Source organism: Alternaria metachromatica (genome assembly GCF_023757995.1).
Source record: "Alternaria metachromatica strain BMP 0045 chromosome Unknown scaffold_41, whole genome shotgun sequence".
NCBI classification, from domain to species: Eukaryota; Fungi; Ascomycota; class Dothideomycetes; order Pleosporales; family Pleosporaceae; genus Alternaria; species Alternaria metachromatica.
In genome coordinates, this window is record NW_026055532.1 from 195,013 (window position 1) to 221,462 (window position 26,450).

At 54.3% G+C, this 26,450-nt stretch overlaps 9 protein-coding genes across 9 annotated transcripts; 4 read left to right on the forward strand and 5 right to left on the reverse strand.

Moving 5' to 3' along the window:
- Positions 1 to 1,492: 1,492 nt before the first annotated feature.
- On the reverse strand, positions 1,493 to 2,913 carry J4E83_010158 (uncharacterized protein; the record flags this gene model as incomplete). The annotated part of the gene is made up of 2 exons (XM_049337040.1): positions 1,493 to 1,669; positions 1,720 to 2,913. The coding sequence occupies 2 exons, from the start codon at positions 2,911 to 2,913 to the stop codon at positions 1,493 to 1,495; spliced, it is 1,371 nt and encodes a 456-aa protein (XP_049183884.1).
- A 713-nt stretch (positions 2,914 to 3,626) lies between these two features.
- PRE3 (Proteasome subunit beta type-1) lies at positions 3,627 to 4,513 on the reverse strand (the record flags this gene model as incomplete). The annotated part of the gene is made up of 4 exons (XM_049337041.1): positions 3,627 to 3,948; positions 3,997 to 4,272; positions 4,387 to 4,432; positions 4,483 to 4,513. 4 exons carry the CDS (start codon positions 4,511 to 4,513, stop codon positions 3,627 to 3,629), a joined length of 675 nt encoding a protein of 224 aa, XP_049183885.1.
- A 386-nt stretch (positions 4,514 to 4,899) lies between these two features.
- Positions 4,900 to 5,946, forward strand: J4E83_010160 (uncharacterized protein; the record flags this gene model as incomplete). Its single annotated transcript, XM_049337042.1, has 4 exons — positions 4,900 to 5,003; positions 5,052 to 5,561; positions 5,609 to 5,734; positions 5,799 to 5,946. 4 exons carry the CDS (start codon positions 4,900 to 4,902, stop codon positions 5,944 to 5,946), a joined length of 888 nt encoding a protein of 295 aa, XP_049183886.1.
- A 3,289-nt stretch (positions 5,947 to 9,235) lies between these two features.
- J4E83_010161 (uncharacterized protein) lies at positions 9,236 to 11,107 on the forward strand (the record flags this gene model as incomplete). The annotated part of the gene is made up of 3 exons (XM_049337043.1): positions 9,236 to 9,794; positions 9,873 to 10,456; positions 10,508 to 11,107. 3 exons carry the CDS (start codon positions 9,236 to 9,238, stop codon positions 11,105 to 11,107), a joined length of 1,743 nt encoding a protein of 580 aa, XP_049183887.1.
- Positions 11,108 to 13,833: 2,726 nt separating this feature from the next.
- J4E83_010162 (uncharacterized protein) lies at positions 13,834 to 16,443 on the reverse strand (the record flags this gene model as incomplete). Its single annotated transcript, XM_049337044.1, has 3 exons — positions 13,834 to 16,048; positions 16,099 to 16,265; positions 16,321 to 16,443. 3 exons carry the CDS (start codon positions 16,441 to 16,443, stop codon positions 13,834 to 13,836), a joined length of 2,505 nt encoding a protein of 834 aa, XP_049183888.1.
- An 899-nt stretch (positions 16,444 to 17,342) lies between these two features.
- On the forward strand, positions 17,343 to 18,533 carry J4E83_010163 (uncharacterized protein; the record flags this gene model as incomplete). Its single annotated transcript, XM_049337045.1, has 6 exons — positions 17,343 to 17,450; positions 17,517 to 17,554; positions 17,602 to 17,626; positions 17,708 to 17,979; positions 18,064 to 18,244; positions 18,312 to 18,533. The coding sequence occupies 6 exons, from the start codon at positions 17,343 to 17,345 to the stop codon at positions 18,531 to 18,533; spliced, it is 846 nt and encodes a 281-aa protein (XP_049183889.1).
- A 570-nt stretch (positions 18,534 to 19,103) lies between these two features.
- On the reverse strand, positions 19,104 to 21,186 carry J4E83_010164 (uncharacterized protein; the record flags this gene model as incomplete). The annotated part of the gene is made up of 2 exons (XM_049337046.1): positions 19,104 to 20,643; positions 21,179 to 21,186. The coding sequence occupies 2 exons, from the start codon at positions 21,184 to 21,186 to the stop codon at positions 19,104 to 19,106; spliced, it is 1,548 nt and encodes a 515-aa protein (XP_049183890.1).
- Positions 21,187 to 21,263: 77 nt separating this feature from the next.
- On the reverse strand, positions 21,264 to 22,348 carry J4E83_010165 (uncharacterized protein; the record flags this gene model as incomplete). The annotated part of the gene is made up of 4 exons (XM_049337047.1): positions 21,264 to 21,389; positions 21,441 to 21,892; positions 21,939 to 22,224; positions 22,298 to 22,348. The coding sequence occupies 4 exons, from the start codon at positions 22,346 to 22,348 to the stop codon at positions 21,264 to 21,266; spliced, it is 915 nt and encodes a 304-aa protein (XP_049183891.1).
- Positions 22,349 to 23,739: 1,391 nt separating this feature from the next.
- Positions 23,740 to 25,683, forward strand: J4E83_010166 (uncharacterized protein; the record flags this gene model as incomplete). Its single annotated transcript, XM_049337048.1, has 3 exons — positions 23,740 to 24,836; positions 24,889 to 25,634; positions 25,658 to 25,683. 3 exons carry the CDS (start codon positions 23,740 to 23,742, stop codon positions 25,681 to 25,683), a joined length of 1,869 nt encoding a protein of 622 aa, XP_049183892.1.
- Positions 25,684 to 26,450: the final 767 nt, after the last annotated feature.

A 26,450-nucleotide genomic window follows, 5' to 3' on the forward strand; every position in this document is an offset into this window, starting at 1 on the left:
ACGCTAGCGCAGCGAGAAACCCATACTGAACAAACGACGTTATCGATAGCGAGGACGAATACGAGGTACCGGACGACGACGATGCAGGCGCGGAAGACGAACGAAGCATCGCAAAACCACCTGGGCACGCAACACGAACCGACAACCCAAGCGCAGGCCCAACGAAACAAAGAACAACGACAAGCAATACCCCAGATGCTCAACAGCCGCAAAACACAAAAGAAGAGACCGAAAGATTTGTAAAAGAGTGACGATGAGGAAATCTACAAATTCACAAACCCACCCCCTTCAAAAGGAAACAAACCAAGCACAATCCCCCTACCGCCCGCCGCACAGCGCACACACTCCGCCCAAATGATTTCATCTCATTACCGCTATCATTACCGCTATCAAGGGTCCTTTCCGCGGCGGCGCACGCCTAGTCTCATCTCAGGTCTCACGTGTCATGTATGCTTTATCGCGCGGAGTGGACTCTGTGCGTCAGATTATGCTCGGGACATACGACACGAGCTACTTCTCCCTAGGCCGCCAAGTGGTACGTGCATGACCTAGGTATTTTACCTGAGCAAAGTGGCACCGTGGGTATATTTTGTTCCGAGAGTTGTTTACCCCTGGCTTAGGTAATTTGCGGGTGGAATACGGTTGGCGCGAGGGATCAGGGATTGGGGGGGTTCGGGGTTAATTTGGATTCTGCGTGTGGTGGTGGTGGCATGATTCATGGATTAGCTTGGCTTTGCGGCGGCGGCGATTTGGCATTGGCATCCAGGGGGGCGGGACGGAGGGGTCTGTCGTCGCTTTTTTCTGGTAGGTGAGACTGGCATCCTGGTTTGAGGTAGAGATCTAGAATGGAGGGGCGGGCTAAGCTACCCCTCATGCGTGTATACTATTGGCACTTATTCCGTGGTTTCGCAAGAAACTTTGTTGTTCAGTTGCTGCTGCGACCAGGAACCAGGTCATCATACATATGCAAAGCTCTTCAGGTTACCAATGCATAATTATCGAAACAATGTCCTCGAATTGCACCTCTATAAACGCCACCCTAATGGTGCACACAAAAAGGTATCAAAACAAAGAATACAAAAGGGGCAGAGCATGAAAACGAAGCTCAGATGGATGAGACTTTGTCGTAATGTCATCAATCTCTCTTGAAAATAAAAGACAGGCAGTTGGTATCCCAGAATCTACGCACACACAGACACACCCAAGGAAGAAGAACACTCGCTCGCATGCTGGGACCAAAGTCGTCACCTCGTGGGTTTCGGCATCATGTCTGCCCTTTCTCAAATTATTCCAGAATGCAAAGACTCTGGATGTCAATAATATGCCGTGGCATATGGTTTGCGCAATAGTGGTATCCTGTGGTCTCTACTGGACGCGAAGAATCCTTCTGTTTGTTCGGTGTTGATCCGCAATCTTTCTCTGCCCTCCTCCGTTATGCTGGCTTCGCTCAGTCCAACGGACCGTAGCAAATTTGGTGGAATCGGCGGCGAGATTACTGTTTTCCACTGTTTTCTCGTTCATGCTGCTCGGCAACTTCACGCGCGTAGAACTCGACTAGCATCGTTCCATACGCCTCCATTTCTTCTAAAGGTACAGCGAGGCGGAAGTCGTTTAATAGCAGAAATTGCAACTCCAGGTGGTTCAATTCAACCAAGGGTAGACCGCCAACCTTGAACCTGTTAGCATACGTTTTCATTATGTGTATCGGCCGACACTAACCTTTGCGTATCTCGAGTTTGTATAGAAGACGTCGGAGAAGAATTTGCTGGCGCATGTAACGCCTGCTATGACGAGACGATGTATGTTGAAGCTGTCAACAACAAAGAAGTGGGATAGATTCAAAGCATCCGCGCCGAGATCTTGTTGTGGTGGGGAAGGCGGTTGGGCATTGTCCCCTGGCGTTTGCGATGGCTTGCCCAAGGAACCTGACGGAGGAGGGGTCGCCGCCTGAGCGGAAGCTGATGCAGGTCGTGCGTTTTCTGCCGGTGCCGGAGTTGCTGACATTGTAGACTTTGAGTGTTCCACAGACTGCTCATTAGCCTTGCGAAGACCAGATATAGGGCCAGCATTTACCCTCTCTGTCATTCTGTCGAAGTAGACGAGTAAACTCAGGAAGACCTCGTACGTGGTCGGGCAGTATTTGTGAATTCTACTCAGATAGCTGAGGATTGAGATGCTGGGGACGTTCTTGCCGTGGAAGGCCAGGACGCTGGTGGTCTGTTGACTCAAGCCCGCTGTGCCGTCTGATGGGGGGATTTGGCGGTGTAGATGGTCATGCTGCCGATCGTTGGTTGTTGTGATCTTGGTTAGGAGTCCGGCAACCATTTCGATTATATCTGAGACAGGCATCTCGCTGATTTCATATTGAGGCCCAACCTCTGCGGGGTCTCGTCGCTGCCGCCGTGCGAGCGAGCGCGACTGTGAGAAGGGACTGGACTCATCGATGGCAAAACTCTGAATGTGTGACAGGCTCTTAACTTTGATGCGTGTAGGAGAAGCTTCCGGCGATCGTAGGGACTGTGCTGGGGAAGGCTGGGGAACGGTTCGCGAGTTTGCGACGGCGGGGTCTGTGCCCGAAGGCGTCGGCTGCTGCGAGCGGGGGCGGAAAGTAGGACTGGGCGGTGTCGGTACTGCTTGGTCAGCAGCGGGTGCGGTGGAGTTTGGCTCTGAGCTGTTGTGCTGCTGCGATCGCTGGCTTGGTGTTGAGCTCGACTGCGGGGCTCCCGAATCCGCCATGGGAACATCAGCAGACGAAGCTACTGGCCGCGGCGCATTGGCGCTCGAAGACGGCGACGGGCGTACAGGCGTGTGATGACCGGCAGGAGACTCTTGCGCCTGGTGCGTACTGCCGCCGCCAAACATGTTGGTGTGAAAGTGGTTCCCACCGAAGTCGCTCACCAGAAGCGAAGTCATTCCGCGCGAAGCCAGGCTGTGCAGGTGTCTGGGGTTCACGATAGTCTTGAACGGGAGGCAGGCGCGACACAAGGGCTGTGCTGGGTGCACCAAGGAGTGTGGTTCGTGGGCGCAGTGGATCGGTGAGAGGCGTCGGTCGTGTTGTTGAGCCTTATCGTAGAGAGCCCGAACTTGGACGCAGCTTAAAGGGGCGCAGATGTCGCGTGCGAGCCTGCTCTACTCTGCCGTACCCAAAACAAATTGGACGGCACGCGTCGTGTCAAGGTGAAGGGCAAGATGCGCGCCGAGTCGGGGCCCAGCGTGGTGAGTGATGAGGTGTTGTTGGAGAAAGGCGTGGGGACCGGACGTCACAGACCAACGACTGGCGAGATCAACGAGACCCTGGCCGCAATTCACCTGCACAGTCCCAGACGCATGTGACGACACTGTGCAGCCACCAAGAGCCGTTTCAGCACTCGTTGCAGCCAACTAAATAAACACAAGACGACGATTCTGCCACCTCGGCATGTCGCGCCACGTAAAATGCTGCACAAAACTAGAGGGAGAGAAGCCAAGAAAAGGCCGGTGACGAATGGGGCAATGCTGACAGTTGATTGGCCCGTAGCTGCGGTCCCATCCCACGCCCGTGGCCCAAGTTCCTGTGTAGATGAGGCTAGCTAACTTGCTTTCTTTTATTTCATACAGATCGTTCAGGTATCATGTCATGACGAGTCCTACTGCTTGCCTGGCCCCTCGTAGTTCTGGTCTGGCAGGTATAGATGCCTCTGCGCACCCTTGCCTGTGAGCACCACCATGCGAATCACACCGCCTGAGCTGCCGTCCCACTTGATGGCTTCTGAGAGCGCGCCCTTGACGAACTTGATGCCTTCCTCTTCGCTCATGTTCTCCTTCCAGTTCGCATCGCAGTATCCGTAGATGTACGTCGAACCCGAGCCACCAATCGCATATGATTGCTTGTGCAGGGAGCCGCCGAGAGGGATCGAGTATACTTGGCCGCCGTGTCGGTGGTCCCATCCGGCGATGATGAGTCCAGCGCTGCATGTACGTCAGTGACTGATGGTCGCGCGGCCATGGCTTACTCACGAGAGTTGGTCCTTGTTGGAGTAGCACAGTTCTTGGAAGATGGCTGCCGCCGTCTGCGTCGTGGGTGGCTCGTCGTTGGTGGTACCGTACATGCCGAGGTGGTATTGGACAATGTCCGCGACGGCCTGTGTGTCTGCTGCGGATCCAGATCTGCAACACCAGATGGTGTCGTGGACTTGTGTGAGCTTGTCGGTGACTCGGTTCGCGATGTAGGCTCCGGTCGTTGTTCTGCTGTCGGCGGCTAATATGACACCGTCCTTGAAGTTGATGGCCATGCTGAGTACTGTTAGAGACTGAGCGGCGGCGGTTGAGGAAAGACAAACATGGATGTTCCGAGGCTGCAATGGTTGTTAGTAATCTTGCAGCGCTATGGATTGTATTGTATCTTACTTGACCTCTCCCTTCTTGAGGTGGTTCATGTCGACGTGAATGCCATCTGCGCGGTGTGAGCTTCCGTAGTCGACTTGTTTGTAGCGGCGAATGTACCTTCTCCCAACATGCCCGTTGACATCATCATTGCGAGGTGAGCTGGTTGGTGAGGCAGAAAGAAGTTCCGGGGCGACGATAGGTGGGAGCGGCGTATGGGGCGGACGAGAGAAGCTGTGGGGTGGGTTGTTGCTATAGTGGTGGTGCAGGCAGCTCGACTCTACGCGGCTGATATTCCTTGGCATTACGCTACTGGTCTTAGTGGCCGGCTGCACCATGCGACACCCTCGAGGGCTCGCGTTCAGGCGGTTGCGCGCTGGAACCTCAACTGCCTTGTCGCGACTGTCGCTCCGAATGGTCGAGTCTTCTATTCCTTCTCGCTCTCCCTCACCTAGGCAGCTGTTCCCACGAAGTCGCTCGGCCCCTGAACCCAGATCAATCCTACGCCCCACCGATCCCGAAGTGCGACCAGGGAGCATGGCTTCGGCTCTCGACACCTTCATCTCCTACCTGAAAGTGCCGATTCTAGCGTCCTCTGGTGTCGCCGCGCTGCTCAGTGGTCTCCTCTACTTCAAACAAAAGTACGTCATCCTTGCAATCCCCATCTTGGATTTGGCTAACGCTGGCAGTGAGATCATATACCCCCGAGCCTTCCCTCCTGACGCCCGTACCAACGTCCCCAGACCTTCCCAGTTCGCCATAACCGACTATGAGGAGCTGTTCATCCCCACACCCGATGGCGAATCTCTGAGCGCCTTCTTCATCCGAGCCAACAAGCAGCATGCGCGCAACGTAACGGTCCTCATGTTCCACGGCAACGCTGGCAACATCGGCTACCGACTCCCCATCGCAAAGATACTCGAGAACGAACTCCGGTGTAATGTGTTGATGTTGCAATACCGCGGCTACGGTCTATCCTCTGGCAATCCCAACGAAAAGGGGCTCATGATCGATGCGCAGACTGGCTTGGATTACATCCGGCAGAGACACGAACTCCGAGATACCAAGATTGTCGTCTATGGTCAAAGTATTGGTGGTGCCGTTGCCGTGGGATTGGCTGCTCGTAACCAGAGAGAAGGTGACATCTCCGGCATCATCCTGGAGAACACCTTTACTTCGATCAAGAAACTCATACCGACGTAGGTACCTTCAATCGGCTGTACATACCATCACTAACATGGAGTAGTGCCTTCCCTCCCGCCCGCTTCCTAACTCCGCTCTGCCACCAGATCTGGCCGACTGAAGAGACACTTCCCAAGATTTCCAAGATACCCATCCTGTTCCTCAGCGGTCTCAAGGATGAAATCATCCCGTAAGCCGCGCATTCCCACAAAAATAATGTTCCGGTGGGGGTTTATTTGCTAACTCTTCGACAGACCTTCGCACATGACCAAGTTGTTCGACGTCTGCAAAGCGCCTAAAGTCTGGAAGGAGCTACCGAACGGAAGCCACAACGACACCGTCGCAGAACCGCGCTACTTTCAATACATCGAAGAGTTCCTCAGCGAATTTGTAGCCCGTTGAAGCTTTTGCTGGATAATCATCAGTTGTTGGAGGGTTGACAAATATGCTGAACCAGCCCCACGCTACTGCTTCACTTGAATAGCGCGAACCACAGGCTGTGCGCAAACAGGGGAATGGCCAAGTGCAAGCGTTCGATATGTCACTGGGAGTTTGCTATTGGAGGGACATCCGATTGGGTTCCGTGGTTTATACCCTCATTGGCTTTTGTTCCGAGTCGTGCATTAGAGGTGTGCGGTTTATGTCGACTGCGCGGGCAGCACACCTACGCGCTGTGAGCATGAACATGAGCATCTCGGGGCAGCCGATGTATACTTTGCATCTTCCAGCGTTCTGAAACGTAGGTGCATGTGCGCATATCCCCTGAAGCTGACCTTTTTGCGCCGACACTGGCTACGAAAATGTACTTTGGGTGGCAAAATGGCACCACATAGTTTCGAGATTGCGTCGCCGTGCAGGCCGCGCGAATATAGAGATCGCGATCGTATGCATGACCCTGCAGTAACGTGTGCATCTCCGTAAGCTAGTTGTGATTTGTGTTCTCAAGCCGTGTCAGCTGTTCTTAGACTATTCATGACTGAGCAATTGATTTTTGCGTCGCAAGGGTCTACGTTTACCGACCACGTGCAAAGACCCGAGATGTGGGGTGAGGACGGATCGCCAGGGGCGAGGTACATGTGCCCTAAGCAGTTTATCGGTACAAGATTTCTTGACACAGGAGACACATTATCGAAAGATCATCCTTCACAGCCTCAGTCGCTTCGTTGCTGCATGCTACGCGACGCAACGCGTAACGAGTGGCCACGGGGACGACGTTATTCGGACCTACCGCCTGTATCCGACGTGTACTCGCGACAGAGCTGCTATGCACCACGCACTTGGGCCCCGCAAGGTTCCAGCCGGGTTCTTGAATACGAAGAGGCTCCATGTACGGTAGTGCCAACGTCCGCGTTCGCGACCGGCCGCTGATTCGATGGTGATGGATCTGTGCTGGACCCTGCAACGGATGCTACCAGCGCCACTGCGGTAATGTGGGCAGTATCGCGAAGGCTTAACATTTCCCATGCTGCTTGCGACCGGAAATGCATGCATCGGCTGCACGGAACATGGCATTCTTAGCATGGCAATCATGCATTAGGCCGAAGTTCAGTCCCATCTCAGCTTTCAGAGCTACACAGCAGAGCAAGACAACGACCCCCCAAGTGAGTGGACGTCAGTCGAGATGAATCGAATAAGCTCATGATCTGCGGATCTATTCTTGTAGCGACACCGTCATTGTTGCACCCCGGCGGACGGGACAGACGTTCGATTCATTGCTCGCCCGGGTGTCGATCATGCCCACGCGGGAACAAGTGTCGTGGCTGTGCTGTGGCGGGAGATCACTAGTAGGGCTGTCATGGAGCGGTCACTCCGACTGTGGCGAACCGGCCTCACTCGCAGGCCAGAACCACTTTGCATGTTTGAGCAAACGGTTTTCGGGCCATTCATTTCAGCCGTCTGCCGAGCAGCGTGCCGAACCAAACCAAGTGCAGACTTGTCAAGCTTTGGCTGCGCCGGCGTGTTCGCGTTCATGGAAGCGAACGCTGTCATGTCGAGGTCCCACAGCCATCGCTGCCCGCTCCATCTTTCTTCCATCCTCGTTTCGACGCACTCCCGCCGCAGGGTCACCAGGGGAGTACCACCGCCGAGCCAGCCTGCCACGAAGGCACTCAACAACGCCGCGAGATGCTTTTACCGGGTCCCCTGTCAGCTCCCTGGGCTGGCTCCATGCCTGGTCATTATCGTGACGCCCTAATCACGTCCACGCGGCATCCATGGCTTCACCCTGCTTCCTAGAGCGCCGGAGTCTTCTGGGCGGCTCAGTTCGTGCATGTCGCGCCTGCTCCACTATCCATACAGCCTCCTCGATTGGTCCGCCAACGCGCATGCATGTTGGGCCCGTTCCTATGGACGGCGTCGAATTACTTCATGATTCTGACCTAGGCGATGCTGTCACTATACAAGCCGGTGCTAGCAGACACCCTGGTACCATGGTCTTCCAGCACTTCCGTAGTCCAATACTTTCTTCTACTGCAGGTTTTCACTCGACAAATTGACGCCAGCACCAGCTTGCGTTTCGGTATACAGAACAAACACTAAATTTCCGCCTACCGGAGATTGCTAGGAAGGGCCCGCTAAGCTTTCGTAAGATAGTCTAGGATCAGCGCCATCGGCCCATGGCATTCTAGAAACGGTATCACTCGCCACGTCCGATGATATACCACGTCCGCAACACTTGTTTTCTACATCCCCTTGACTCAGGCACCCAATCCTCTCCTTGCTGGGCTTTTGGTGATCATTTCGCCTCCAAAGCATCGGTTCAGACCCTGTCACTCCACATCGAATCCTGTCAGCCACGGGCAGCCTACCGACAGCCAATCAGGCTGCTGCTAGTTGCTGCGGCCAGCGGCGAGTGAAGCAGAAAGCTCGCGAGAACCCTTTGGCGGCCTTCCCGTTTCTACTAAGCTAGTCAATGAGCCCATCTCTGCGACCCTAGCTCCTACTATCTGCCGCACGTACGCTTGCCCATTGCGGACCCTGCCGTTGCGCCGTCCCCAACCTCATAAGGCTTTGAGAGCTCGCTTCTGCCGTCTGAGTGGTCGTGTAATTCTGACCATCATCTTCGTTCCGCCTTAAGCGAGCTCCTTCTCCAGGTAGTACATCAACCGAAGCCGTTCATCTTCCCTCAAACGGTTTCTCCTACTGCCGGCATCTTTTTTTACACGCGATCACCTCATAGCCTCCCTTACCCATTGGCAAACCTTGATCGTCGTCTCTCCTGCGAAGCGACTTACTTTCGGGTATCGTCCTTTCCGGCTTGCCACATCCCTTCAAGGATACGTTGATATAGAATTAGGTACGTTGTATTCTCCTATGTTCGGACAATTTGGTTGAGTCGGGCCTTTACACATTCGTTTTTCTAGCACTCGTTGTATTAGTTGTAACATGGACTAACATGTCTTTCGTTTGGGTCCAACAGTGGGTGCCACTTCCTGTCGTTTACGAGCCACACATGGGCGACCTACCTCCCGGTCCACGGTCTCATACCATGGACAACACCACAGCCAGTCTCGCGCGTGACGGAAACAATTCGAATTCGTTTCCCACGTCTCTCAAATCTCCCGACAGCAACGACCCGTTCTACTCTCAACTTAGCAGTCTACCCCAAGGTCAATTGCGACCCGACCATCGCTCATCAACGCACGCGAACGGAATCTATCAGTCCCAAGAACACGGCACTTCACCACTTAATATGGGCTCAATGACAGGTGCATTGCCCAACTACGGCGCAAACGACAATACTCCGATGAACCCGCAAGTACCACGCTCCTTGTCGGGCGCATCCACCTCAGCTGTGGCATACCAGCTTGGGCAGAACCTGCAAATGCCCGGTAACATGTCCGCTCATGCTTCCTATGGACCTGGATTCGCTACAGGTCTCCCCCAACAACACTTTATGTCTCAACAAGGTTCACAGTACAACGCCTATCCTTCTTACCCGACAAACCAGCCTCGTCTAGCAGGCGTGGCGCCGATGCAATCGCCCTACCAGAACTATCAGCAGGCTTCGCAGTACATGTATTATCCGGCACCATACGGACAACAGGGGCAATTCAATCCTGGGTTCGGTGCTCAGGGCCAAATGTACGAAAGGAAAGCCGGCTCGACGAACACGGGTATGCAAGGCCACGTTGCGGATTTTCCGCATGGTGATGGTGGCTTTCCTGGTGTTCGAATGGCCACTGGAAACTACATGGGCGACTCAAGCTCAATCATGTCTCCATACGGCGTACAGTTTGCGCAGTCTTCCGGTAAGCAAAGTCCGCGACCTGCCATTGCGCAGGTCTGACATCGCGAAATGGTGCACACAGCTACTGATGACTTTCCAGGCATGCCTCGCCCTGGGCCAGTGAGCTCCATACCTCGTGGACCGCCTCGCAAACCCAAACAATCTGGGCACGCACTTTGGGTTGGTAACCTCCCACCTGGGACTACGATAGTCGCCCTGAAGGATCACTTCTCCCGCGATGCTACCAAGGACATTGAAAGTCTGTTCTTGATTTCCAAGAGCAACTGTGCGTTCGTCAACTACCGCACAGAAGCATCTTGCACAGCCGCGATGCACAGGTTCCACGACTCACGCTTCAGCGGCGTACGTTTAGTCTGCCGCCTTCGACGCAGCTCTGCTCCGGCATCAGGTGTACCCACGGCGCCTTCGGCCATGATAGGCCAGCAGAAGAATGCTTCTCGAGCAACGACTCCGACACCAGACAATGTCACCGATGCTCCCACCGAAGACGCAGTTGACTCGCCATCGCACAAAAGTGTTGAAGATCTTAAATCATCTGTGGACACTGCCACAAAATACTTTATCGTGAAAAGCCTCACGCTACAAGACCTAGAGCTCAGTGTACGCAACGGTATTTGGGCCACACAGTCTCATAACGAAGATGTCCTGAACAAGGCTTTCCAGGTGAGCGCACAACACTCTCCACATTCAAGACCGTTGACTGATAGAATCTAGTCTGCTGAAAATGTCTACCTCATCTTCTCCGCGAACAAGTCGGGCGAGTACTTCGGCTACGCACGCATGGCGTCACAAATTCTTGAAGATGGGTCTCCCACCATAGGCTCGGCACCCAAGCCCGAAGCTATCGTAGACGCGACGGACGTGCCAAAGGCGATCGCTACTCCAGCAACGGAATGGGCGCCGCGAGGAAGGATCATTGACGACTCTGCGCGCGGCACAATCTTCTGGGAGGCAGAGCTACCCGAAACAGACGGCGAAGAAGAAGCACAGAACAATGACGACAAGACTGAGAGAGACGATGCGCCGCAACAAATTGAAGCCGACACCTCAGCCGTTCCGCAGAGCTGGGGCAAGCCTTTCAAGATCGAGTGGGTCTCGACGAACCGCCTACCATTTTACCGCACCCGTGGCCTCCGCAACCCATGGAATGCGAATCGCGAAGTCAAGATTGCGAGAGATGGCACAGAACTCGAACCCAGTGTTGGAGAGCGCCTGGTCCAGATGTTCCATCGAATGGGCCCGTCGGCTGCCGGTGCACCGGTAATGCCGCCCGGTGTAGCCACCGGCATGATGCCCCAGATGCGAACATTCTAGGCATTTGTCAGGCCTCAATTGGCCTCGTTCCATTGCACTTGATGTACCAGACGCTTGTTTACCGTTGAACTCGGTTAGAACGACTTGGAGCTTGGGACGTAACGATGCGCCTCTTTGTTACAATTGGAAGGAGTTGGTCGGCCCTCCACTGCCGGGCAGTGGGCGCTAGACTGAGCTCTTCTGCATTCATTCGCTTCTGCCATCTTTATCACCAAGGAACGAAAACTTGACGATGACATGATCTTCTAATAGGCAAGATGAGATCAAGAGACACGTATGAAACGAAGCTAGTGCTTGGATTCGTGTGGGTAATTGAGTATGCTCTCCTTCCCACATCGTTCTCTTGTCACCGTAGTTTCATTGGAGTTATCCATTTCTGTATTCTTATTACTCTCATTCGTTAATGTAACATACTCTCCTGCATTATCCCGCTCGGACTTGTCCTGTGTTTTGCGCGCAAACCCCGGTTGCACTTCAACCGCCGCCCCTGCTCATGGTCTTTTCAATTTGTCGATATTTCGTACATGCAAAACTTGACTTTATCTTGATCGGCCCTTTCAGGGCTGGCAGGGTCGCAGGGAGGTTCTCGACCTCTTCGTTGTTGTTCTGGCCCTTACTTGCGTCTAGTGCCTCCGGGTAGGGATACCCACACTCGCGGGTTACCTGGCCGCGACCTATGAAAAGGCTCCTGGGCAGACACACCTTGGAGGAGCATCATGATCAGCCCACTGGTCTGTCGGCAAAAGCACCCTGGCCACAATGAATGCTCAGGTAGGAAAGTCGCCATCAAGACTACAAGGTTCAATGTCCGTACAAAACGACCGACGCTAGACATCTGCAACATGTCTCCCAGCATCGTCATGATGCAACGTAAACTTTACGCTACCTCCACGTGTCCTTGCACATGCTCAAGTGAGCAGCAACACGCGCTCCCTCAGTGGTCCCCTCAGGTTTCGCACTGCACCCAGGTACGTAGAACAAGGATCGCACTCCAAGCCAAGCCCAGCAACCCGCGCATCTCCGGACGAAACTCTGAAAAGCCTCATCCCCATCCATCGCTTCCGAGCTTGCCATAGTAGCCCCAACGCTTTCCACACACCCACACACACTCACGTGGACCCAATGCTAGCAAAACGCCGTTATACCCGAGAGCAACACACAGCTAAACAAGCGGAAACGCAGAATGCAGAATTCAGAAGGACAGTGCGAAAAGGCACACAAACTTTCCCACCACCCCCAATAGCCACATATGCATACCCTTAACTATAACCAATCCAAGCCAAAAAAAAACCCCACAACCCATGCCCCCATCGCGCAATTCTAGAACCCAGCCTGTTTCGCACACCACACACACAAGCCTCAAAGTTACACAGCAAGCATCGCGAATCTAGATCAGCGCATCCTCGATGCCGCGTTATCCGCTGGCATGCCATTTCACACTTTTGCCCATGAGCGTCTGTGCGTTACTTTATCGCTGCCACCAAAACGCCGGTGTGCCGGTTCCCTCTCACATCTCACGTTTCCAGTCTCTTTCGACTTTTTAAGTGGGGAGGAAAGAGGGAGAGAACCTTGGAAGAGGGTCCGCGGAAGAGCGAGCTCGGGCCTCGCGCTAGTACCCGTGGTGCCAGGCTGATGAGTAATGGCTGTTATGCTGGATCGCGATTGCCTTTGGTGTGCTGTTGGGGTGGGATTTCAAATGTTGATACCCTCCGGCGTTTTGGTGGGTTGCTTCTTTTTTTCTTCGGTCGCTCCGCTTTCGGCGGTGTGTAGGATGTGTAATGTTTTGTAGTTTTTGGTACCTAGGTGGTAGTGGTGATGGCTACATAGACCTGAAGAGGGAGGTGGGAAAGAAGAAAGGGGGAACAGGGGGTTCGTGATGTTGCTTCTTTTGCTGGAGTTACTTGCTTTCTCGGTCTGTTTGTACCGAGCGTGCGTTTTAGTGGGACGCACGTGTACGTCTTCTTCCTTTGAGGCTTCATTAAAACTGTGTCTTGGCTAAATCGTGAAGAGCCTTGTCATCGGTTTTCGACACTCAGCTTTTCTCGATTCCCGGTTTGTTCTCGCTCGCGGTTGATGTACCCGATGTGCACGAATCGCTCACGGTATTCCCCGCTCTATGGGTAGTCTTTATGGTGGTATGGCCTTTTCCATCTTGAAATAGCTTCTATTCTGTCTAGTATTCAACGCGTTACCTAGTAGGAGCGCTTGTAATTATCTTTTCCACTTATCAGGCCGGACCCATGCTATGATTACCATCACGTGACTTCAGTCGGTTTGCGCAGTACCTAGGTAGAGAAGAAAGATCAGAGTGCGCCTTTAGGTAGAGAAGACATTTTATTAAGGTTCCGACAGTCTATATGCGGTCGAACGACTGGACTGCAAGATCAGAGGGGATGCGCCAAGTAGCGTTGTCCTCACTTGAGACATGAAGGCAAGCTGTTCGCCGCCAAAGACACAGAGCCGCGACGGCCTGTGGAGGGTCAAGAGTATCTAAGAGACAGGTACAAGGAAAGAGTCGTATGCATACAAGTACTCAGATCATGGGAAACACTGGCATGTGATCGCAGGAAGAAGACGGTTACATCAGTTGCCAGCTGAATATGTATTGATGCGTTGAACATGTTAGGTACATCACATGCCCAAATTACAGGCTTCATGGCATCGGCCTGGTCGATATACTCGCATTCCTCGAAACGGCAGAGCAACAAAAACGAATCAAAGCCTTTCTATAACTTCAACTCCCTCACGCCCTCAACATCCACCGTCACAACGCCCCCAATCTCCCCCGCGCTGTGTCCAAACAAAAACTCATACTGCCCCCGATCCACCGCCCACTTCCCCCTTCCCTCATCAAAGTAAGCAAAGTCCTTATTCTTGACATCTAACCGCACAGTCTCCTGCGCACCAGCATCAAGAGCCACCTTCTGGAAAGCCACAAGAGTCTTCACCGGATGCTCTGCGGCCATCTCCTTCCTACCCACATACAACTGCACCACCGTAGCCCCAGCAACACTTCCCGTGTTCTTGACCACAACGCTCGTAGAAAAGTGTCCAGGCGACGACTGCTCAACGCTCGCCTCAGCAAAAGAGAACGTCGTGTACGACAATCCGAAACCAAAGGGGAAATGAATCTTATCCGCAGCGATACGATCGTAGTGTCTGTAACCCACAAAAACACCTTCTTCATACTTGACAGTAAGCTGCCCCGTTTCGTCGCGCGTACCAGGGAAATGTCCATGCGCAGGCGCGTATTCGATGCGTTTAGGCCATGAAATAGGTAAGTGGCCAGAAGGGTTCACGGCACCGGATATGATATCAGCAATGGCGTTTCCGGCTTCTTGGCCCGGGAACCAAGCTTGAATGAGTGCGGAGACGTTGTCGAGCCAGGGCAGGGCGACGGCTACACCGGTCGAGTTTACGACGATGGTCCGCGGGTTCACGGATGCGACTGTTTCGACGAGCTTGTCTTGGGAGCCTTCGCGGGGCAGGTGGAAGCCGACTTGGTCTTGGCCTTCGGTTTCCCAGACGGGGGTGTGGCCTGTGAAGACGATGGCTATGTCGCATTCTTCTGCGAGGGCTTTGGCTTCGGCCGCCATGTCGAGATCGTGCTCGGAGGCGTACATGAAGCCTAGTCTGAATCCGGGGAGACCGGCGAGGATGTCTCCTTTTGAGTCGCCGGCGGGTGGCTTGGAGTGGACCTGGATTTCGCAGGGCTTGCCTACGGTGAATGGGACACGGAACTCTTTCTCGGGGTTGCCGCCGAAGAGGAAGCCCATGGCATCTGGTGAATTGTGCTTTTGCTCGTAGACTAGCTCGCCGTTTACGTGGACGACTGTAGGGCCGATGCCTGAGCAGCCGAGATAGTGAGATCCAGATTCACTGGGAGTAAAGACGGTGGTAAACCTGACTTCGCTGTCCTTGGCACTCTGTTCGAGCAGTGGAGAAAATGCGGCTTCTTTATAGCCATGCTTTGTCTTGATGGGCTTATTGGTGTTGCCCTGGTTGAAGAGTTCCATTTTCCAACCGTCGTTTCCCTCAAAATCTTTGCAGCCTGTCGATAGGGGTGGGATGAGTCGATATGTGGCGGCTCCCTTGGCGAACTTGAATTCTACGTCGTTTCCGTAGGCAGCTTTGAGGCCTTCTTCCGGAGTGATGCGGTAGTGAGCGTTCAACGAAGCACTTCCGCCACCGTGAATAAGAGCCTCCTTAGCCAGACCGAACAGCCCGATCTTCTTGCCCTTGACTTCTTCCTTCCTGAGCGGCAGAACGCCGTCATTCTTTAGTAGAGTAATGCCTTGCCCAGCAACATCCCGAATGAGCTTGCTATGCTTAGGGTCGACGATAGACTGCTCAGGCGGAATCTCCGGGTTCTCGAACGCGCCAACCTTCTCGATAAGATTCAGAACGTTCCTCGCTCGCTCAGTGATGGTGTCTTCGGTGACCTGGCCCTTCTTGACAGCTTCAAGGACAGCATCGGTACTGCGCCACCTCGTCGGACCAGGCATCTCCAGGTCCAATCCAGCGTTCAGCGAGTCGGCCGTGGAATTGGTACCACCCCAGTCGCTCATGACAAGTCCTTCCCACCCCCATTCACCGCGTAAGACTTGCTTAAGGAGGAACTCGTTTGAATCTGCATGTGTTCCGTTGACCTTGTTGTAAGATGTCATAACAGCGAGGGGATTCGCTTCCTTGATGGTGATCTCAAAGGGCTTCATGTAGATTTCCCTCAGTGCACGCTCAGACACAATCTCGCTGACCTTCAGGCGATCCGTCTCCTGCTCGTTGGCTACAAAGTGCTTGATGGTCGCTGCGATACCTTTCTCTTGCAGCCCGCTGACGACATTAGCAGCCATCTTGCCAGCAAGATACGGGTCTTCGGAGAAGGATTCAAAGTTGCGGCCACCGAGGGGATGTCTATGGTTGCACATGGTGGGCGCCAGACTGAAGTTTCGTTAGCAGTGAATATGCGCGTCGTACATCACCAAACATACAGCACTCGCGCACTCTTCGTCTTAGTTTCTTCAGCCAACGCATGGCCTATATGCTTTGCATTTTCAGGATTCCACGTCGCGGCCGAACATACTGCAGCCGGGAAGCATGCAGCTCGCGTTCCTCCTGTGAATACTTCGCCACGAGCACCGTTCGGTCCATCGCTAGTCTACTGTGCGTCAGTCACTGTAAAGTAAGTCCAAAGTTGCAGGGCGAATGCCTACCTTGATAGCGGGAACGCCCTTATCAGGTACAGGCACGGTTTCCCAAAAGTCCTTTCCAGCAAGAAGCGATATCTTCTCTTCCAGCGTCAGAGACTGGAGGACAGTCTCAACTTTTGAACCCATCTTCTCAGCAATGTCGTAGAGGAGCAATTGCCCAGAAAAACTCAACAAAGGTGTTAAACGAACCACGCGCTACCGTCTATTCGCCCGTAGTAACAGATATACTCAACAAAAAGGACCTTGCAACAAAAAGGGTATCACCGCTCTACACCTACCCCCTCCACCGCGCACGACCCTCGATATAAGTACCCCCAACGCCGCTCCCGCGCTCGCCTCCAATCCCACACGGGAATCCTGACCGTCTCTCCGGGAAAGCACACCATTGACGACCGCATCGGTGCATCTCGAGACGCTTTCGGGTGGAGAATTGGGGGAACACATTCGCGCATCATTGGCGCGTCTCGAGATCTACCGTAGTGGCACTCGTAAGCGTGCCGAGGTTTTGCCATGGCGGACGGCCTGATCGTGCTCTGATTCGTAACTCTCCCGTTGGCGAGCCGTCGGCAGCGCTTTCGCCGAAGTTTAGCCGCGAGGGTAGGCTCGGAGTTTATCCACAAGACGTCAGATGATACGTGGGATGTCGTTTAAGTACGAACGAGTCTGTGTTGTACGAGTGATGAGTAAACGTCTGAGGTCGGTGAACGCACTGGAAGTTCGATCGCAGACTGCTGATGGTGTTGCTGGTTGCTGGTTGCGCTGCTTGCTGAGTCAGATCTCGATGCGGCAAACTTCCGAGGCTCAAACGGCAGTCGCAGGGGGACCCACGTTTGGCTTGGCTGGCGCCGCTGTGGTGCCAGGTGAAGCTTTTTGAGAAAACTATACGTCATGTTGTGTTTCTGATGGCATTGCATTTCTCTACAGCCTCATAACGTCTTTCTGAGAGGACCTTCCGATTTCCCACATATTCCAGCATTTCCAGGTGTTAAATTTTTGTACATTTATCCGCTTTTGAGGCGCACAACATGGCTGCATCGTCTAAAAAGTCTGGGGAAGTCGAGCCCACGGCGAGCCGGCGGCATCCGCTTCAGCGATTTGACTCTCCATCCAAGGGATTTTCGGGTGCATTGCACGTAAGTAACAGAGAATCTTGGAAAGCGTTAGGCAGAGCCAAATGTTGACGAATATTTGTATTACAGGTTGCTGGTCTGATCAGCTTCTACAGTTCCTTCAAGTTGTATGTCTTCATCTCGCCAGCTTTGCACCTAGCTAACACGAGTCCAGCTTAATTGATAACCCAAATGTGTTTGTATGTATACATCCATTGCATATTCAATATCGTCCTTGGAGATGTTGTCAATGCGTGCCGCTGTCAGTCTAACACACGCAGAACTCCTCCTTCGGCTGGCACCTCCAATTCCTAACCATAATCGGCCTCTCCCTCTCAACCCTAACCTTCCTCTTCGGCCTCATCGCAGACCTAACCTCCACCGCCCTCTCCGCCTCCTCCACGCTCCCCTCAAACCCGCCTGCCGTCGCCCTCTCAGACCACCTGTTCCGGCTAAAGAACTACCTCGCGCTCGTAGCAGCGCCGATTGAAGCCACCATCAGCATTCTGTACTGGACGTTAAAGGCTATTGATGGGAAGCTTTTGGTGCAGCCGTATGTCGTCTCTTTCTGACTCTTTATCTTTGAGGCTTGATGTTGTTCCCGTGACGTTCGTGTTTGCTAACGGGAGAATGATAGGGATATCCCGCTACCCCCCGCAATCTACGATATAGGATTCCATCTCGTCCCTGCTGTAGTCCTGGCCATTGATTACATCCTGCTCTCTCCACCATGGCCCACCACGCCGATGAATGAGTCTGCGCCTATGATCACACTCGCTCTCTCCACCATCACTGCGTTTACGTATTGGATTTGGATCGTAAGATTATCCCATTCTCAAAACGCTCCAAGTACACACTCGGCTAACCACATACACCGTCTTCTAGGAAATATGCTTTTTGCAGAATGGTTTCTACCCTTATCCCATCTTTGCGATGCTCACGACGAATCAGCGAATCGGGTTGTTTGTTGTGAGTGGCGTGATTATGTGGGTGGTAGGTGGGTTGTTGAGGGTGCTGTATGCGAGGATTAATGGTTATGAGAGTGTGGAGCATCTGGAGAAGGTACGACGGAATAAGGTCATGGGCGGTAGTGGGAAGTGGGAGTAAGAAGGGGAAGGTACGGAGATTGGTTTACGACTAGATGATGTTATGATACGCGGAAGCTATGGAAGCGTGAAATGGAGGTGGGTGGTGTAGACAGGAACATTGCAGGTGGGTATTAGAGCGGCGGTGGAAGTCATGGATCGGATCTAGAGGTTATGAGTCTACGTGATCAGAAGACAACAAACTCTCTATATTAAACAGGTAAAAGAGAAAACAGTGATACTTTACATGCCCACCAGCTTCTTACCGGCAGTCCCATGCTTGCGAGCAAAATGCACAGTAGGGTGAGGCATAGAAATAAGAAGAACATGCCTGAGTATCTGTCCAGCGATCCCCATAGCGCGCCTCTCTGAAGATATCGTATTAAATCATGTCGCTTGTCGCTACTCGTTGCAGCGTGTACCATATATCACCGTGTAAAAGATATGGACCAGAAAGAAACGCGGGAAAGTAAGTCGCATGCATAAGTCGGTAGATGGAACGAGCGTGAACAGTCGGGTATCTGCTACAGCACGGTGAAGCCGAGCGTAGGTGTCGCGTTGGGAACGGCATGAGAGCACGATGTCCAAGCGCTTAGCTTGTAGACGGTGAAGGTGGAGCTGTGATGGTACGTTGGTCATCGTCATCTTGGTCCTGTTGCTGGTAGGCGCTTGCGGTGTTGTAGAGATGACTGGTGTACTGGAAGGCCTGTTGATCAGGCCCAATGCCGTAGGAGTAGGTGGGATACTGGTAGGCGTTGTTCTGATGGCCATGAAAGTTACCATAAGCCGTTTGATGGAACGAAGGTAGAACGTTCTCCTTGTTATCATACTGGAACGGGTCGTTGAAGGGTTTGTAAGAGTTGAATGCAGGTGCAGGAGATGGAGATGCTTGGTGAGTGAAGCCAGATGTAAGATAGTTCATGCCATTGGGCTGCGAGAATGGAACGTCATCCTCGTCTTGGTAAACGTCAAACTGCTTCCGCTTCGGAGCACGGTTGTTGCGGCTATGGTCGTAGCCAGGACGGCCGCGATCATCATCGTATTGGTTGCGGCTGAGGACAGGAAATACGGGCCGCTTGGACTGTCTAGTAGAGCGGCGAGTAGTGTTTGCATCAAGACTGGCGAGTGCAGGTCGCCGACGTACAGGCTGGGGGCTCTCAGTCTTGATCTCGACCTCATCCTCTTCGTCGGACTCCGAGCACGAGATCCTGCGCTGGCGTTTGAAAGATCCCAACGGTGTGAAGATGAGCTCAGTTGCTTCGACTACTTGGGAGTTGAGCTCCAGCTGTTCGACGACAGAGCTGTCCTTCTTTTGGTTCCTCTTGCGCCGCATCTCTGGGGTAGCAGAGTCGAAGATGTCCATGCCAGGCCAGTAGACACCTTTGAGTTTGGTCGACTCGCTGACAGCCATCGGATCTGCAACCTCAGCAGGTTCATCTTCAATGGCACACGAAGCCGCAGCGTTGTACCGGTATGACCTCCGACGCTGCTCGTTCGGATCGGAGTATTCACTGGAAGTATCATAGTCTGGGTTGGTATAGCTGCGAGAGCTGGCGCGAGACTCTGTAGGCCAGTACTGCATATGAGGTGCGAGGGTATTGCGATTGCGGAGGACCGGGCCGAGGGGTTGTGGCGTCGGAGAAGGCGACTGCTCTAGCTTGATCATCGTGTGCTGCTGCTCCGACAGGCGTGGATCGAGGAGAGCGCTTGCGGCGGCGCGACGTACAGGACGTGGCGCGGGGGCCTCGATCTTGAGCGGAGGCGCCGGCCGGGCTGCTTCAGGTGTAGTCAGTATCAGTCTCAAGTACAATCGGATGCAGGAGGTAGCTGTACCAGCGGGTCTCGCGCGGGTACGGCGTTTGTCCTTCTGATTCATCCGGTCCGACATGAGCTCTTCGACAGCCCATTCGGCATACCACTGGTCGTACGTCTCAATGAGCCGGCGGGACGCATCCTCGTTGGTGGAACGGACCTTGACCTTGTAGTAGTTGGATAAGTGGCCTTTGCTGGCGATGTGGGTGAGTAGATGCGAGACATCGCTGAAGTTTGGCTTCTTGGGGCAAATGTTGCAGTGAAGCGGAATGTTGGCCATGCCGAACGCCTGACGAGGCTGCACTATATCAAGGTGAAAGCTGCAGTGCGGATGCGGTGTTTGTAAGGAGCGTAAGTGAAACAAGCACAAGAGCAGCGCAGTAGTGAAAGCAAAGAGCGTTGCGAAAGGAGCGGACTGAAGGTGGAGAAGGCGAAGTGACGGTGGGAGAGGTGCTCATGAGAGACCTAGTACAGAGATGGCTGCCGGTCACCGCGGTAGCTCCTAGCCCATTTCCTGAGCGAATAATTGGAAAGCAGGAGAGGCGCCAGCACTTGTAAGGAGAAGAGAGGAAGGTGCAGTATCGCAGTGGAGGAATTGCAGCAAGAAGAGGTCTGTTGGTGGTGTTCTAGCAGGCAGAGCACGTGGGGGCTCGGCACTGACAAAAGAGGAAGCCACCCTCACTTTCCTCCCGCTTTGTGTCTCGACGCCTATGGGAGAGACGCGAGGTATTAGATAGCGAGAGAATAGGCTTTAGACGGATAATACACAGATACGAATGCAAGTGAATGGTCATGAAATATACAAGCACGATGCGACACAACTAGCATTTGTTGTTGGCATTCTCGCTTACTTACCCAAGCATCTACGGGTGACTGAGCGAGGCATGCAGCTGCGCGTTGGTTAGTATACGCGTTGAAATGCGAGAGCAGTGGTCACATACTACACGGGGTCTACCTCTTCCAGACCGGGATACTTGAGCAGACTGAGACCAGCAATTCCAAAGAGGGTGTGGAAGACGTCGACCATGTCGCCAGGTCGGTCTGCGAGACCACCCAGATCCGGATCCTATCGTTCATGGTCAGATGGCGACGATGCTAAAGAGAAGACACTACCCACCTGGCACTGTAGAATGAAACTCGTCAATTTCTGACCGTCTATCCAGTGCAACTTGTCTAGCATAGCCATGCTGCTCATGACCCACCAGCTGTAGCAGACGTCTTCCTTCTTCTCTGGCCGGCCGTTGAGGCCTCCGTTCTTGAGCTGTCGTTCGCTTAGCCAGGCGCCCAACTTTTCCTGGTTGACAAGGTCGAGTCTCCCCGCGATGGTCAGTGCGCCGACACACGTGAACACCTGACCAGAGTGCGACTCGGCCCCAGGGCTGGTACCGTATCCACCGTCAAAGTTGGCGCACGAGTTGACGTATTGAGCGGCCTTGTCGACATCTACGAGTTCAAGCAGGCCCATGAGAGACAGGGCATTTAGGGCGCCATAGAGAAAGCGGGTATCCTGCTCGCCCCACTCGTCGCCTGCAAAGGTGCCCGTCTCACGATCTTGCAAATCGGCGATGACTACCTTTATGAGTAGACTATCACGGCGAAGCTGCAGATGACTTACATTTTGCAATTTTCAGGCGGGCGCCGGGGATGCGCTCTTCAAGCTCACCGAAAGCGTCAAGCGTCGCGAGTATCTGCACGCCACTAACGGTATAGAGCATATGGGCATCATGGCCCGGCGCAGCACCGAGGCCGCCATTATCATGCAGACACGAGATGACAAAGTCGAGGATGGGAGCGCGTGGAAGGGCGTCTGGGCGGCCCAGGAGATGCAGGGCCGTCAGTCCCCAGTAGAGGCCGTTGAGGCGCAGATGTTCGGTGAGCCAGTACTCGAGCTCATCTTTGCGCTGCAGCGGGTCAGCGCGGGATTGGATGGCCGGGAGCTTGCGCGGCCGCTGGGACTGGGGACGGGCTACGCACAGTGTCGAGGCTCTGGATGTAGGCGACGTGCCTGTCGACGAAGAGGTGCATCTCGCTGGGCAGGCTGGCCATCCCAGCAGCGCGCCCGGGCCCGGAAACGAGAGATATGTTAGACGGGTGTCAGATGTGGGAGGAGTTGGTGGGAGCTGGCGGCGCGGGAGGGTCTAGTCGAGGCAGCATGGATGGCGCCGACAGGGTCTCATAATTTCTGAAACGAGACTTGGCACATGAAGCATTTCGGTCTGGCAGCCGCGACAGCCTCGCACTCGCAACAATGACGATGCAGAGGGTGCTCTTGTGCAGCGTCGATAGTCTGCCGTCGATAGTCCGTCGCCCGGCGGTGAGCACACATGCATGTTACTTAGGTAGACGGCACTACGCCCGCCGTGGACAGCCGTTTGCGATAGCGCTGGTGGGCCGAATTGGGGGGTGGTGGCAGCGTCGCGCCCTCGTACTGTACCTGGGGCCGTGCACGGTGCTGAAGTCGTTGCCGCCATCCTCTCGCAGCCCTTGGTGCCCTTTGCTCTTGATTGCAGCAGAGCCTGTCTGTGCCTTGGGCCCCTCCATCGCACTCACCACAGAGACACGTGAATTGTGTCCTTTTGCTGACCAAGGCGCCGCTCACCGCACTCGAAGCAACGGCCGCCCAGCCTGCGCTCCACGCTCCACTCGCTCCCTTCACCCCAGCGCCTCTCCCTCGTCGCGGCGCCCCGTAGACCCCTCGACCCTCGAGTCTTGTGTGTGAAAGTGGGTGAGTAATGCCCAACCACGGCGCTGCGACACCTCGCTCGCCGCTGCCACTCGTGCCCTCGCCATGTTGTACCACCGTCAACACTCGCCATAGCGCCGCCGGCCCCTTTCACGTTCCGCAGCGCTTGCTGACCACATCCCAGACGTTGCATGACCGCCTCACCTGCCCGCGACCGCCATACTCGACGACCTCTGTGCCCGCCAAAGACTGCCGTAGCACGCGCTCGGCATCGCCTGTCCTCCCGGCTTGCTGCATGGGAGCAACGTCCTGCCGGCGGTGATATAGACTCGACACCCGCTGCCGACGCTTCGAGGCACGCCCGCAGCCAGCGCCGACCAGGCTCTCACGGTTCGTACCACCCCGCGCGCCGTCTAATACCTGCCGCTGGCTTTCACCCCTCTGCGCCAGCTATGAGTCCGCTGCTGACAGTCATGAAATACAGACTTGTTGACCGCGCAACCGCCCATGTGCCGCAACCACTGAGCCTGCCACCGCTCCCTTCTCTACACGCGCCGCACCGTCTATTCACACCCTCGCTCGACTGCCTGCACATCGGCGCCCTCGTCCCACCAACACCCATCGAGGTATTGCGGCCCTCGACCTGCACGCTTGGCAGCAGCCATTGCTTTTTAAGGGAGCCGTGCTAAGGAGTCAGTAGCCCTGCGACCCTCCACGGAAAACAATACGAAAGATGCCCAAGTCCTCGACACTGTCGCTGGCTATGCGGGGCAAGCCAAAGAACAAGGACGACGCCAACGGCCCTATGAGTCCCAAAAGTCCGAGGTCGCCAGATATGCCTGAAGACCTCGACTATGCCGCTCCCAATGCCTCGTTTCATAGCATGCCACAGTCACCAGCCTCACCGAAGCCTCGCAAGGACTCCAAGAGCATCTTCTCCAACTTTAGCGCCAACAAATCGTCGTCACGCCTTAACAGCCAGGGGAACTCGATACGGCAGCTTCCTGAACAACAACACTCGCCCAGTCTATACTCCAACGGGCGCAGCGGGGCTTCGACACCAGACCTCGGCCGCCCCGTGCGCACCCCCAACTCGGATGGTATGGCTACAGTAGCCCAGACAAACAGCGTGTCGCTAACTGCCACAGACAACCGCTCCGAGGTATTACGAACAGGCTCAGGCAACTCCAACGACTCCTCCGATCCCCACGCCGACTCTTCAAAGCGCAACACTATCAAACCGAAGAAGGGCATTCTGAACAGGTCGAAATCCATCAAAGACGGCGAGAGCTCAGGTACCCGTGCAAAACTGAACAAAGCCCCACCAGGGCAACTGTCACCGGACATTGCGGGCTCGTGGACGACGAATGGTGATGGCCCGCCATTGAAGCCGGCACCCATGGACAAAGGTCAATCATGGCGAGGCATAGGCAAGCCACGAACACACTCGGCAGATCGTCAGGACGGCTCCAAGCAGATACCACGGGACGTCGACAACGGGCCACGAAGGGACAAGTCGGAGCAGATATCGCTAGCCTCGAGTTCGTACAACGAAACCAAGGGACACGGCTTCATTTCGAAACTCGGTTCAGGAGCTCGCAACATGGGGGAGAAGATGGACTCTGCCCGCAAGGGCGTATTCGGCAAACTTGGACGAAGCTCAAGCAACCATGAGAGCCAGACGCCGATATCGAATGAACCTTACGTGTGCAAAATCATCCACAAGCCGTTGATCGAACAGACGAGGCTGACACGGATATCGACCCGTCTGGAACAGTCACGCGACAAGACTGAGTTCTGGATGCCAGCTCTACCTTGGCGGTGCATAGAGTAGGTCATGCTTCGATTCGTTCTCTACTTGTGAGGCTAACAATCACTTTAGCTATCTGAACATGCGAGGCTGTGAAGAAGAAGGCTTGTACCGCGTTCCTGGGTCAGCCCAGCAGGTCCGATATTACGAACGCAAATTCGATGAAGGTAGGACCATCTCATTCATTTCCACGACAATTGCTCACCAAGCTACAGACCGAGACATCGATTTGATCAGCGATCCCAATCTGAACGACCCCAACGTCATCGGGTCACTCTTCAAGAATTGGCTCCGACAGCTGCCAGATGAAATCTTTCCAAAAGCGGTCCAGACGGCAATCCAGCAAGAATGCCAGGGCGCCAAGACCACGCCGCAAATGCTTAAGGATGAGCTCTCGAAGCTCCCACCATTCAACTACTACCTATTGTTCGCGATTACCTGCCACATCAGCCTGTTGCACTCATGTTCCGAATTCAACAAGATGAACTACAATAACCTGTGCATCTGTTTCCAGCCAGCTATCAAGATCGACGCCTTTTGCTTCCAATTTCTTATTCTGGACTGGCGAAACTGCTGGCAGGGTTGTTGGACGGAGAAGGACTTTTTGACAGACGAAATCAACTTCCTGAACCATGTACAAGAAGTTGAGTCCCAGCAACAGCAACAACAAGAGCAGCAACAACAGCAACAAGCACAGCACCACCTACAGCAACAACAACAGACTCCATCCAGAAACGGCCCGCCTCAAAGCGCTGGGAGAAGTAAAGGCACGAACTCGCCCCAGGTGCCGCCTCCGAAGAAGCCGGCGACGATGCGGAGTCAGTCTACTGACCATGTCAAGTCATCCTCACGAGGGCTTTCATCTGAGAGGAATGGACGCGCTACACCACCGAACCCTTCACTGGTCTTGTCGGAACCCTCAAGCAACCCCGTTTTACGTATGCGGGGCGGCGGCTATAGCGAGCGCGAGACGTCGCCTGAGCGAGTCACGTCGTCTTCAGACAGTCGAGAGGGGGTTCAGCATGCGAGAAGCACACCGCGTGCGCCCCCGTCGGTCAGCACCGAAGCGTCCTCGATCGATTTAGATGAGAATGCCACGCCGACTCAAGCACAACATAGTCGCGGGCCGTCTGAATCGACGCAATTTCGACTGGACCTGCGCGATCCACCGGGCTCCCCCTTCAACATTAAATTTTGACGCGGAAGCTGAGAAGACAGCGGACCATGTGTTGAGCGCCTCTGGATGAGGTGACGATAGAAGAAGGTTGGATTTGACTGCTTGGTTTTCGCATGTTCGCTTCGTCCCGTGTGGGCTGCCACGAGGTCGCGATACCCATCGTTTGACCACTCTGAGCTCGTGGCAGCAGTATTGCCCGATAATTGTTTAGTAGCCAGCGCTGGAGTTTTGGCCGCGTATTGATTAGCTGCTTATTTAACCCTGCATTCTGCATTATGTTGCATACGGGCGTTGGGAGAGCGGGGCAGGAAGAAGTAGCATTTTGAGCGGGTTCATTTGTATCATATGTGGATATCGTCGCATGGCAGAAAGCGTTTCCATGGCAGTTTCAACGTGTTCAACAATTTCCCTCGTACCAACTGGATCGAGTTGGGACGCATGCCTAGCCCCCGCGCTA